Here is a 13,440-nt window from a genome sequence, read left to right as displayed (position 1 = left end):
AGCGAGGAAGGAGGGGAAAAAATGAGGAGCTGATACCAAGGGCTCAAGTAGAAAGCAGGTGTTTTGAGAATGATGAGGACAACATATGTACACATGTACTTGACACAATTGATATATGTATGGATTGTGATAAGAGTTGTATGAGCCCCTAATAAAATGATTTAAAAAAAAATAAATTTTTTTAAAAGGACTGCTTTGAAACCTTTAAAGTTGCAAACCAGTAACCCCAAACAGAAGTCCGTAAAAAAACTTTGTCCCAAACATGTTTTATATAATTAATACAGTGTTGAAATCATAAAAATAAACTGTAAACTTCTCTAATCCCTAAAAACACCAAAAAAAAAAGTGTGAAAAGTGTGCCCCCCTCAGCAGCAAGAGTGATGTTGCCAAGCTCCTTCCCCAGGATACTTTGCAGCTCAACATCAAGCTGCCATAGTTTTGAATTGTGCCTGTGAACACTATAAAAACCAACCTTAGACCATGGAGTCAATTTCGACCATAAAGGAAGAACTCAAAAAACAAAACTCAGTGCCATCAAGTTTATGCCAACTCATAGTGACCCTACAGGACAAGGTAGAACTGCCCTTGTGAGTTTCCGAGACTGTAACTCTTTATGGGAGTAGAAAGTCCCATCTTTCTCTTGCCAACCTTGTGGTTAGCAGCCCATAAATAACCACTATGCAACCAGGGCTCCTGTGTGAATACTGCATGTTAGTTTTCTTTTAGTTTTTTTTTTTGCTGGGGATATTATTTGGTGGGTTATTTTTGGGGGAAGAGTGGGTGGAGATTTGTGAATGCTCAGAAATGTTTCCCTTATATATTAGTGGCCATTTCTTCTTCAATTTATTCAATTTTAGCATATGAAAGGTTTAATGAGAATGCTTTACTTCTATATAGCGGAGGAAAGTTGTATACTCCCAAATCATTGTGGAGCAGGAAATGGAGTGATCCTAGGACTTGGGAGTTGTGCTATGCTTCATAGATGCTAAGTTGATAGAGGAGTCCTGGGGTCTCCATGGGATAAAATTTGGGCTGCTAATTGCAAGGTTGACAGTTGAAACCCACCAGCTACTTGGCAGGAGAAAGATGAAACTCTCTGCTGCAATCTTATGTAAGATGCTTAGACCTACCTAGCTCCTTACTAAATAGAACTGCTGGTAGGTATTTCTTTGACCTAAGGATGCCATGAAAATGACTGATGTACTAAGGGCCTTGTGAGCTGAGAAAATTTGGAAACCCCTGCCCTGAAACTTTTTTGCTGCCTATTTTTCTAATTTCTGATTATTGTGATCATGCATTTGACCTTGGTATTTCCCCCAAATATTTTCTCATCATTTTAATAAATATTTAAAAGAGTCTTACTGCATGTCATTAAGAGAGCTTCTTAAATACTCATCATATTGTAACATATTAAAGATGAGGCCACTGAGATACAGAGATGTTATGTTAATTAACTTGTCCAAAACCAAAGGAAGAGGTGGGATGGAGATTTCAGTGCAAGCAATCTGATCCAGATTCTATGTTCTTAGACTGTGTAGCGCATTGTATCTTTTAAAGACAAGAAACAATGGATTGTTTATACTTAAATGGCTGGTGAGATTATCTATTAAACTAAAGAAATACATTCACTAGGATGTTCCTGAAAATATTTTTCCATGTTAGTACAAGAAGTGTTCTTGAGTATTGTTTATTATTTCAGCACTGTTGGGAACAATCTGAATGTCAACAGGAGTGAATAAATTAGAGCTACATGTGGCACCATAGCTTAATCTCAGAGCTGAATAGTTTACTATTGAGAAAATAAAAGTAATATAAGAGGTTATATAAAAAAGGATAACATTTATATCAAGATCATAATATGTAAATATATAAGCACTATATTTGTTTAAAGCACAGCAACAACAAAAATCCCCTCAAAACCAAACCCCCTGCTTATAGAGTCAATTCTAACACATAGCAACCCAATGTAGGGTTTCCTAGGCTGTAAATCTTTATTGAAGGCAATAGCCCCATCTTTCTCCTGCAGAGCACTGGTGGGTTTAAACCATCTGAACCTCTGTTAGTCTGGGTTGAGTAGAAAAACAAATTCATAGACACTCATATGTGTATAAGAAAGAGGCCCATATACAATACCAATTGAATATTGTGGAAACAGCCCAGATCAAGTCCACAAGTTAGATACCAGCCCATATGTCTGATACCAATATATAAAGTCCTGCTCAGACCCATGAAACACATGCAGTGATACTGAAACCAGGAAAATCACAGGCCAGTGGGTGGGAAGTCTTGTGGATCCAGTGGCGTTGTAAGCATCTCAGCGCTGACAGGGGGCTCCACGTGTTTCTCTGGATCCCAGGGTTGCATCAGGGTAGGTTCATATGGCTTCTCTTCAGGGATGTCTTGCAGGAAGTCAGCAGAGAGAGAGTGTCTCCCGCCTCCAGGGAGGAATACAAGAGTTCCCAGAATCCTCAGGAGAAGCCATGCCTACACAGAGGCATCATTGGCTATCATCTGATTGATAGGCTAGATTCTACCCCTTCACTCTTTAAAAAAATTATTTTATTTTATTGGGGCTCTTAAACTCTTATCACAATCCATGTATATATTCATTCTGTCAAACACATCTGTACATATGTTGTCATCATTGTTTTCAACACATTTTCTTTCTACTTGAGCCCTTGTTATCAACTCCCCATTTTTTATTTTTCCTCCCTCCTACATGTCCCCTTGATCATTTAGAAATTATTATTATTTTTTTCCATGTCTTATCGTGACTGCTGTTTCCTTTCACCTACTTTTCTGCTGCCCGTTCCACTGGGGTGGGGGGCATACATCAATTATTGTGATTGGACACCCCCCCATTCCATTACCCTCCTAGTATCGCTGCTCCCCTTATTGGCCCTGGGGGTGGGTTTCTGTTCTGGATTTCCTGTTCTGTGAGCTCTTATGTGTACTAGTATACATGTTCTGGTCTAGCCAGATTTGTAAGATAGAATTGGGGTCATGATAGTGGGGTGAGGGGGAAGCATTAAAGAACTAGAGTAAGGTTATGTTTCATAAGTGCTATACTGCACCCTGTCTGGCTTGTCTCTTCCTTGTGGCTCTTCTGACAGGGGGTCTCCAGTTGACTACTGGTGGGCTTTGGGTCTCCACTTTGCCCTCCCTCTCATTCCCATTGATAAGATTTTTTGTTTGTTTGTTTTGTGTCTTTCATGCCATATACCCGATGCCATCAACACCTCATGATCACACAGGCCGGTGTGCTTCTTCCATGTGGGCTTTGTTGCTTCTCAGCTAGATGGCTGCTTGTTTATCTTCAAGTCTTTAAGAACCCAAATGCTATGTCTTTTGATAGCCAGGCACCATCAGCTTTCTTCACCACATTTGTTTATATACCCATTTTGTTTTCAGTGATCATGTCTGGGAAGGTGAACATCACAGAGTGCTGTGATAGTAGAACAAACTGTTCTTGTGTTGAGGGAGTACTTGAATGGAGGCCCAATGTCCATCTGCTGCCATAATACTTTATAAATAAATATATGTATGTAGATCTATTCCCCTATCATTATATATAAATGTATTTACATATATACATGCCTGTATTTAGACCTCTATAAATGTCCTTTGCCTCTGCCCCTTCACTCTTAATCCTCAAATTGACAAATGATTATATAACTACCGCACTACCCAATGCTTCTCTCACCGCACCACCAGCTCTACTTGTTTAGGGATATGTAAATAAATAGAGTATGTCTTAAATGCTGAAGATTAAGTAAGTACTAAGTGTCCATGGAAAAGGACAGGTGGTAAAATAGAGGGGCAGCAAAAACAAAGAAGACCATTGACAAGATAAATTGACACAATCCTACAACAATAACTTCAAATGTAAGAACAATTGTGAGGATAGTACTGGACCAGGTGATGTTCCGATCCCTTCTATATAAAGTGGCTATGAGTTGACACTTAGGCGACTGGTCCCTAACAACAACAACAACAACAAAAAATGTAGTATAATGATTGTCTGCTGAATATATTGGGTAACATTAAACAAAATACATTTATTGTATCACATTTCTGAACTAGAAGCCCCAAACCATGTTAATAGGCCATGTTCTCTTTGAAGGCTCTAGGAAAGAATTCTTCCTTCCTTGCATTTTCCTAACTTCTAGTGGTTCATGGCAATCTTTGGCCTTTCTTACTTTGTAACCACATTGCTTTTATATCTGCTTCCCTTTTCACCTCTTCTTCTTTCTTCTGTGTCACCATATGTTCCCTTCCTTTTGTAAGGAACCCAGTCATACGGTTCACCCTGTAGAAGGGGCCGTCTGAACACTTCTAACTTCCTGAGAGGAGAGAGACTCACCATCAGCATTAGCTCAAAGCTGACTTTTGAAGTGGAGGTCTGACAAACTTCTCTCGGATCTCCCCCCCACCCTCACCCCCCAATTCTGACAGTAGCCCTCCTTTCCATGGCACTCTATTTCTCTATTGGGGTTGATAATTCATTGCAGTGACTACACAGTACTCACAGTCAATACTCACCCTTATTTATTTGTTTTGTTTTTTTAGAGAAGTAACAGGTTACAGTGTAGGTTTTGGAACAACTGAGGACACAGCTTTTCAGTCAGGACAGCTTCTTAGTTCATAATTTATCCAAAAGACAGCACTTTATGACCAATGTTACTTGAGTGAAGAGATGCTGCACACAAACAAGCCTCTCCCTGGCCCTCAATCCCTCAACTCCCTTGGGCCAATTCAGGCTCTGCCCTACATCTACAAAACTCTTTATTTCTTTTAATAAGTGTACAGAAGTAGCCCACTCTTCCAGTAAGCTTCCTCCCAAAGGTGCTCAGCTGCATTGCTGCATGGTTTGGTGAACTTAGCTCTGTCAAGTGCCAGAGTCAGGAAGCCTCTTACCCAAAGGTGCTCAGCTTCTGAACGGGCTGAGAAGCCCACTGCACTCTCTTTGCCAATTGCTTGGTTCTGCTGCTGTTGGTTCTCTGCCGCATTTGTTATTTCTTGCCATTTTGTTCTGACTCCAGTGTTATATAGTTCTTTATCCTCTGGGTCTAGGAGGTTCTTAGTACAAAGACATTGAATCCAATTCATGGCGATGAGCTTCCTTTCTGCTCTGGGATTGCCTTTCTTCAAAGCCTAGCAAGATGGTAAAACTGACCAATTACTCATTAGGGCTCTGTAAAAAAATTAGATAGAGGGACATTACATCTCTGAATTTACCAGGATCAAAGAGAATCACCTTCATCATCATCAACTGCCAAAGGCCTATTCCTGTGAGGCAGAGGTCAGACATGCTTCTACCCTCTAACCTGCTTCCCTCCCATAGCATACTGGCTTTCTATGCCAGGTTCAATAATTATTGCAATGGCCATACAGAACTCAGAAAATATTCCTGATGAAGGTTTATTAAAGAAGTTAGCAGATTACATTTCAAGATCAGAAATGTACAGGGTAAAGTAGTTCTCTGGTCAGAATAGCCTCTTCTCAGCCATGCCTATGAGATCGTCAGCTTTCTGGTCGTCAGCTCTTAGCCTTGTGGCCCTGGTGCATCTCTGACAAGTTACAAAACTCCTTTAGCATTAATAAATGCCCCCAAAGACACCCCATTCCGCAAGCCAGCCTCTTGCCTGGAAGTACTTAGCTCTGTTTGTTCCATGGGCCACGGAGCTCTTGGTTCCATTCCATTTGCTGCCACAGTTTCTGCACACAGGGACCTCAGGGTCCAAAAACGTGTTCTGCTGGCCTCTTCTTTCTTTTTTCCCTTGGGTCTTCTTTCTTGATGGACATAAGATCCCCTGTTCCCATTTCCTACAGTGACTCATTGTATATCTAGTGGGATGGCAAAATTGACTAATTCCTATAAAGTCACATATGCTTTAATTGCATATCCCCACCCAATTACTTGGTGGGGTTGTATAGACTATAACTGGTAGAGGCATAGCAAGTAATACAGTGTATACACTTATTTGCATGATTCTATCCCTTATTTGCATAGTTACACCCAATCATTACATGAGAGTTACCTAGAAGGGCCATATTAAGTAATGTACTGTATTGCAACCCTAATATACAGTATGATCTCCTCTTAATTAATACATCTACAAAGACCTCAATTTCAAATATGGTCATATTCATAGGCAATGGGGATTAGGCCTCCAATATATGAAAGTATTTATATAGAGGATACAAAAAATTGAGTTATATTTATAATGCTTATAATACTCTGTTATTGGGTGGTGGTTGTGTGTATTTTGTTATATTATCTTGGTTACATTTTCCTATTTATGATACGCATTTTAATTTTTTAAAAACTGGATAACGTGTGTTTATTCATAAATGTGATCTCTGTGTTTTTCATGCAGCCAGTTGAGCAAGTTGCAAGAAATTTCTCTGAGGAGCTGTGCAGTGAATTCTGCTGGTGAAAAAGGAGGAATTGCTGAAATATGCCCTAGTATCCTTTTGATTGGTATTTTGTTTCTGTGATCTGGTTTTGGATTTGATACTTGTGCTCAACATTGAGAGTTACCTAGCAGTAGTCAAGTTTCCTGCCCCATACATGTTCTTCCTGGCTTTTTCCTAAGCTCAAACTCAAATGCACTGCCAATGACTTGATTCCGACTCATAGGGGCCCTACAGGACAGAGCAAAATTGCATCCAGGTGTGACATTGGGGCTTACTCTGGCCAACAAAATGAAGAATAGATGTTGCAGGGTAGGGCTTTTTAAAGGCCATACGTTGGGATCTGTTGCTTGTTGCGTTCAGCTTCCTTACTGTCTTGAGTGTAGACAGAATGTCCAGGGCTGTTGCAGCCATCTTGTAGACCTGAGGAAAGTTACCCAGTCCAGAGCAAGAAAGCACAGAAGTAAAAGGAGCCTGAGAAACTTGAAGGTGTTATGGGGCCACTGCAAAAGCTCTGAAGTGCTTTCTTGTGAACTTTTTGTTAGGGAAAAAAATAAACTCTTCTCTTTAGTAAAGTTTTGGTTTCATGTAACTGAACACAATTGTTAAAGGTTCTTAAAAATGGCTTTTCAAGAGTTTATAATCTCTTGTCTTTCTCTTATCAGTTTTTTTTACTGCCATGAAATATAGGAGATAAGTTATTTTTAAATCCTCAATGGTAGTAAATCAAATAGACTTTCTATAATTTTAAAAGGTCTTCTGCCCAATCGCAATAATGATTTTTATCAAAGATAGCTATTTATCACTAATTTTGCATGAATGAAGAGATTCCAACTAATAAGATTCACATAGCTTCTCTTTAGCAAAATGTTCTAACTTCCCAGAGTACATTGTTCCCCACCAGAGTGCCTGAGATTTGATCCCCTTATCCCTGTTGGGATGTGGGGTTGCTAGAGGATTCTGATTGGTTGTGTCTGCCACGTGCAGTCCCCTTTACTTGTCCCAGAGTGCTGCACAAATGTCATAGTAGTTTGGGTAGCTTTGAGTTAGAATTGCTGGTTAACTGCTGAGTGTGGAGTGGGTTTGGAAAACATTGTGGTGAAGAACAAAGTGACATAGAGGTGTCTGGAGTATTTCCTGTTCTAACTGGCTGTGTTAGGCCAGGTTGACTAGAGAAACAAATCCAGTGACACTCATATGTATGAGAGAGAGCTTTATATCAAGAATTAATTATGTATCGAGAAAACATCCCAGTCCAGTCCAACTCAAATCCTTAAGTCCAATACTAGTCCGTAAGTTCTTCTTCAGACTCACACAGTCACAAGCAATGATGCAGAATGCAGGAACCCACTGGTTACTCCACAGGAGGAAAATGAGGCTATCTGCTCCCTTAATGAGTTGAAAAACTCTGCATAGGGTCTTGAGTCAGAATTGGTTTATGAATTTATGCCAGTGGATTTGTTGTATTTCTCGGCACTCTGCAGCTCCACACAACGGAAGTGACCTTTTAAAACAAGTTAGGTCACATCACTCTTGCTTAAAACCCTCTATAACTTTTCCATCTCTACTGCCTGCAAAACCTTGTGTGATCTGGCCTGGTCCCCAGTGACTCTGTTGTCTTCATTTTTAATATGCCCCTCCTTCCATCTCGAACTCTGTTATAGCCTTAACCTTTCTAACCTCAGAACCTTCGCTCTTGTTTCCCTGTGCCTGGAATGTACTTTCCCAGAAATGAGGAATGACATTTCCTCATTTCTTACAGTTCTTTATTCATATGCCATCTTATTGAAGAAAATCATCTCCCCTGACCACATAATCTCATACACCCACATGCACTCTGTTTCTGCATGCTCATCTTGCCTAGCTAGACGGTTGTTGGTGTTTGACATACTAGAGATGCACTCATTTGAGTCTCTCTCCCCCAAATGAGACTTTGTTGTTCCCTCGCCCTCATTCATTATTTGTGTAATGTATAAATGATTTGAAGAAGTTCCAAACGCATCCAACTACTGCATATGATCCTCTTGTCAGTGGGTCCAGTCCCTTCCCCACCAGGGCTCTGCTTAGCTGTGCCCCTTCTGGGTGGCATGTCTCCTCCTCCTGTCCAGCAGTCACTGTTGCCCATTAGTGCCAATACCTTCTGTTTCAGCCTCACTGCTTTCCCTTCTCTTATTTCTTAGACAGTAGGTATCCTATTAACTGTTTCTAGTCTATAAGAGATTTTCTAAATTCAATTTTTTTCTTTGCAATTTTAAACATTTGTTCCAGCTAATTCCTCTTCTCTCTCTTGGAGATGACATTTTACTTGAAGATTGCTATAACTCAAATAGAAAGGCGCATCTTAGTTCCCTGGTGATGAATGGCAGTGTTTATTAAGCTTTTGATTGCTAAACAGAGCCAAGAGCAAGGTCTATGGGTCCACCTTAGGAATTTAAAAAATCAAAATTTCCATCACTTTTTTCTGTTTTCCTTTTTCTTGGATAAAGCTAGGATGGTTCAGAGGATGGCATTTGGTCCTTATTCATTTGACTACAGCTACAAGGAGCCCTGGTGGTGTATAATAGTTATGTGTTTGGTTGATAACCACTTAGATCAGCAATTTGAAACTACCAATTGCTCTGCAGAAGAAAGACAAGGCTTTCTACATCTGTAAAGATTTACAGTCTTGGAAACCCATAGGGAGAATTCTACTCTGTCCTATGAATCAGAATCAACTAGGTGGCTTTGAGTTTGGTTTTTGGTTTGTCTCTAGTTTACAGTATCTGACAATGAACTTTGATTTTATGAATGATTTAAAAAGATAAAAGTAATACATGCTCATGAAACATGTTGAAGCAGAATGTAGGATATAAAGATCCCATACACTAGAATTAAGAGTTAATGATGTCTGTTTCATCTTTTATGAATGGTTTGAAATTACTCTTTCTTAACATGTTACCTTTAGATATTAGAAAAGTAGATTTGTCAAGAAACTTGCTGTCTTCATGGGATGAAGTAATACATATTGCTGACCAGCTTAAACAACTGGATGTTCTAAATCTCAGGTATGAACTCTTGGTTAATGAATTGTCATGTACTACAAAGTTTCTAATGTCTCCTTGCCCATTGAGAACATCGAGGTGAGGATTATGGGTGGGATATAGGTAGACATTTCAAGAGAAGCAGACATTTAGTTGAATATATTTAAGTTTAGTTGAATTTATTTAAGCTAATTCTTTAAGGGTATATTGGTTATTCTTCCAAATAGTTATATTAGGTAGTTATTTAATAAGGAATATGTAGACATTTGAGATCTTCATACTTCTTATATGCCTGGCCATAAAAGATAGAGCCTCTAGGGGAAGTGATACCTATTGGGATGCCAAAGACGGGATGGTATTAAAAGTGAACACACAGGGAATACTGCATAGTATAAAATCAAGAAAGGTATGGGTCAGGGTTATATCTTTTCACCATACTTAGTTTACCTGAAAGCTAAGCAAATAGAGAGGCTGTGTTTGAAGAAGAATGTGGTATCAGGATTGGAGGAAGGTTTATTAACAAGCTGCCATATGGAGATGACACAACCTTACTTGCTTAAAGTGAGGAGGACTTGAAGCATTTACTGATGAAAATCAAGCATAGCAACCTTCATTTTGGATTACAACTCAATGTCAAGAAAACTAAAATCCTCACCACAGGACCAGTAGATAACATCGTGATAAACAGAGAAATGATTGAAGTTGTCTAAGATTTTGCGTTGCTTGAAGCCGCAATCGGAGCTCATAGAAGGAGCAGTCAAGAGATCAGACAATGCATTGAATTGGGTAAATCTGCTGCACAAGACCTCTTTAAAGTATTAAAAATTAAGGGTGTTACTTTGAGACCTGAAGTACACCTGACCCAATCCATGGCATTTTTAATCATCTCATGTTTATGTGAAAGTTGGATATTGAAGAAGGAAGACTGAAGAATAATTTATGCATTTGAATTATGTTGGTGAAGAATATTGAAAGTACCATTAGATTCCCAAAAGAACAGACAAATTTGTCTTGGAAGACTGTTTCTTAGAAGCAAGGATCGATGGTGAGACTTTGTGGAATGTACTTTGGATGTGTTTTCAGGAGAAATCAGTGCCTGGAAAATCGTGAGCATTACTCAGGACTGGGCAGTGTTTCATTCTGTTGTGCATAGGGATGCTCCGAATTGGAACGGTTTTGATGGCACTTAAAAACAACGATGCCCTGGTGGCACAGCTGGTTAAGTGTTGAGCTGTTAATCAACCACATGTTCAGGAGTTTGAACCTAAAAGCAGCTCCACAGGAGAAAGGTGAGGCTTTTTACTCCTATAAAGAGTTACAGTTTCAGAAACCCACAGAGGCAGTTCTACTCTCTCCTAAATGGTTGTTATGAATTGGAATTAACTTGATGGCAATGAGTTTGCTTTGGTTTGAACTGCAGCAGCATTTATATTGCTTTAGGAATAAATAGTTTGGTGGGATACTGTTTAATTCAGTTTTGATAAGGCTTTTTCACTAATCTACATTTTTACTAATATTAGAGTTTTCTGAGCCGTTTCCAATATTTGATTAGCTTTAACCTCACAATCTGATTTTTCCAGGACTCAGTCAGGGTTCCCTTTCATACTTGAACCAATAAACCAACTTTACATTTATAAGTGATTTGTACATGACAGATATAATTTAACAAGCACATGGGTCTAAATTAGTTGCACTCCCACGTAGAGTGAAAATGCATATAATTTGATACAGACAATGTTTTCAGTGCCCCTCCCCCCACCTCCCACCCATAAAGTAACTGAGAGCAAATTTAAAAGACAATAATTTCATCTTTATTGACAGCGTAAGGTTTGTGTTTAGAGAAGTAAAATTCTAGTTCACTGTCCAGCAAATAAGACTCCTGAGAATGAGACTTGATATTGCCACGTCAGGTACTACATCTTGGGAAACTGGAAACGCTGACCTTAAAAATGCCTGCATCTCATGTTTCAGGATTATCTTTATGTCGCCACTTCGCACCCTAGTGCCCCTAAAGTTAGATAATGTAAATATTTAAAATACTTGTAGTTTAGCTCACTTTGTTTTCAATAAAATCTCATTTTCAGGTCAAAAGAAACCCAAATCCTCAGATTATACTGGAAATTGTTGCTTTCAGTGATTGTTTGGGTTCAATCTACTTGCAAAGCAGTAAACACAGTGTCTCTTCTTTTTCTACACAGTGAAAATAAACTTCAGTTTCCCTCTAGTTCACCAACTCTAATGGGAACATTTTCTGCACTGAAGGCTTTAGTCCTTAATCGAACAGGAATAACATGGGCTGAGGTAATCATATGCCATTATGTATGTTTGTGTTTTAATCCAGAACAAACGATTTTGATTTCTTGATTTAATAGTGAATCAAAGAACAAATGTAGCTTCATTTTAATCAACTCATAATCCAAATAATTGTAGTCTTTATCTTATCTTACAGAAAGAATTAAAAAACCATTCGATTTAAGTAGAATTTTGTATCTAGGAATTCTGATTTTTTCAGCTCATTTTGATTTATTCTAGGCTTTTTCTAAATAATGGCTCTCCATAATGATATGCAATAAATATGCGATAAGCTTATGAAAACCTTAGATTTAGCTGTTTATTGAAGTAAAGGCTACCAGAATTTTCTTGCAAGCTTTTTTCAAGTAGGAGCTAAGCAGAAGTACATCCCTTTTTAAATAGTTTTATTGGCTTCACTAATCATACATTTTAATCATTCACTCATATTAAGAATCTGTGTACAACCATCACAGTCGATTTCAGAACATTTTCTTCTCATGCACATTGTTGTTAATCCCCACACAACCTTCCTCTAGTTCTTCATGCTTCCTCCCCCACTATCATGACCTCAATTCTCCTCTAATCCTTATGATTTATTTTCTTCAGTTGTTTGAGGGTTCATGTTGTTGCCCTTGACCTAATTGTGGAAGATGTTGTGTTAAGGTGCTGATTTTGGATTTCTCCTCCTTTTTCATGTGTGTGTTGATTGCTATAAATTGTCCTTTGATAGCTGCTTTTTCTGTGCCCCAAACGTTTTGATATGGTGTGTTCTTGTTCTTATTTGTTCCAAGAATGTTATTAATTTCATCCTTTTTTTAATCTATTACCCAAATCGTTTTTAAGTAGTTTGTTGTTCAGTCTCCATGTTTATATTTCTGTTCTTTCTATTGCTGATTTCCATTTTTATACCATTGTGATCAGAGAAAATGGATTGTAGGATCTCAAAAGTGTTTGAATTTGTTGAGGCTTGCTTTGTGGCCTATGTGATCTATTCTGGAGCAGCGGTTCTCCATCTGTGGGTCATGACCCCTTTGGGTGGTCAAACGACCTTTTCACAGGGGTTGCCCGATTCATAACAGTAGCAAAATAACAGTGATGAAGTAGCAATGAAAATAATTTAATGGTTGGGAGTCACCACGACATGAGGAACTGTGTTAAAGGGGTCGCGGCATTAGGAAGGTTGAAAACCACTGTTCTACAGTTTGTCTTGTGTGCACTACAGCAGAATATATACTGTTTTGTTGGAGAGCTCTGTATAATTCGAGGTGGCTAAGATGGTTGATTGTGTTGTTTAGCTTCTCTGCTTCTTTATTTTCTTTCCTGATGAGTGGTATGCTGAAATCTCATATTGTTGAGCTGTTAATCTCTGATTTAAACGCTGTATTTGACTTAGAATTTTGAGGGTCTTTGATCGGATATGTATATACTTACTAAGGTTAATGTTCCTGGGATATTGTTCCTTTAATCATTTTGTATTGTCCATTCTGGTCTCTTATGTTTTTTGCCTCGAGGTTGATTCTACTGGAGATTAACGTTGCCACTCCTGCCTTTTTTATAGTTGTCATTGGCTTGGCAGATTTTCACCACTCTGTAATTTTAGTCTGTTTTGGTCTTTGAGTTTAAAGTGTGTTTATGATAGACAACATATATTGGGTTCTGTTTTCTGATCTAGTCTGCTACTCTCTGTTTTTTGATTGGTACATTTAATCCA

General features: G+C 38.7%; 1 protein-coding gene across 2 annotated transcripts in view; it reads left to right on the top strand.

Moving 5' to 3' along the window:
• The window catches only part of TBCE (tubulin folding cofactor E), a 90,556-nt gene that overhangs the window by 60,434 nt on the left and 16,682 nt on the right, over positions 1 to 13,440 (top strand). For both annotated transcript variants that reach the window (XM_004712180.2, XM_045297907.1), the window contains 3 exons: positions 6,381 to 6,469; positions 9,362 to 9,461; positions 11,636 to 11,738. In XM_004712180.2, the coding sequence (XP_004712237.1) occupies positions 6,381 to 6,469; positions 9,362 to 9,461; positions 11,636 to 11,738 (292 nt within the window). The remainder of the gene's footprint in view (positions 1 to 6,380; positions 6,470 to 9,361; positions 9,462 to 11,635; positions 11,739 to 13,440) is intronic.

The sequence above is a fragment of the Echinops telfairi genome, unplaced genomic scaffold (genome assembly GCF_000313985.2).
Source record: "Echinops telfairi isolate 266 unplaced genomic scaffold, ASM31398v2 ScPeMD7_7424;HRSCAF=8462, whole genome shotgun sequence".
In the NCBI taxonomy this organism is placed as follows: domain Eukaryota; kingdom Metazoa; phylum Chordata; class Mammalia; order Afrosoricida; family Tenrecidae; genus Echinops; species Echinops telfairi.
Note: the sequence above shows the minus strand (reverse complement) of the source record. Positions and strands in the feature narration are given on the sequence as shown.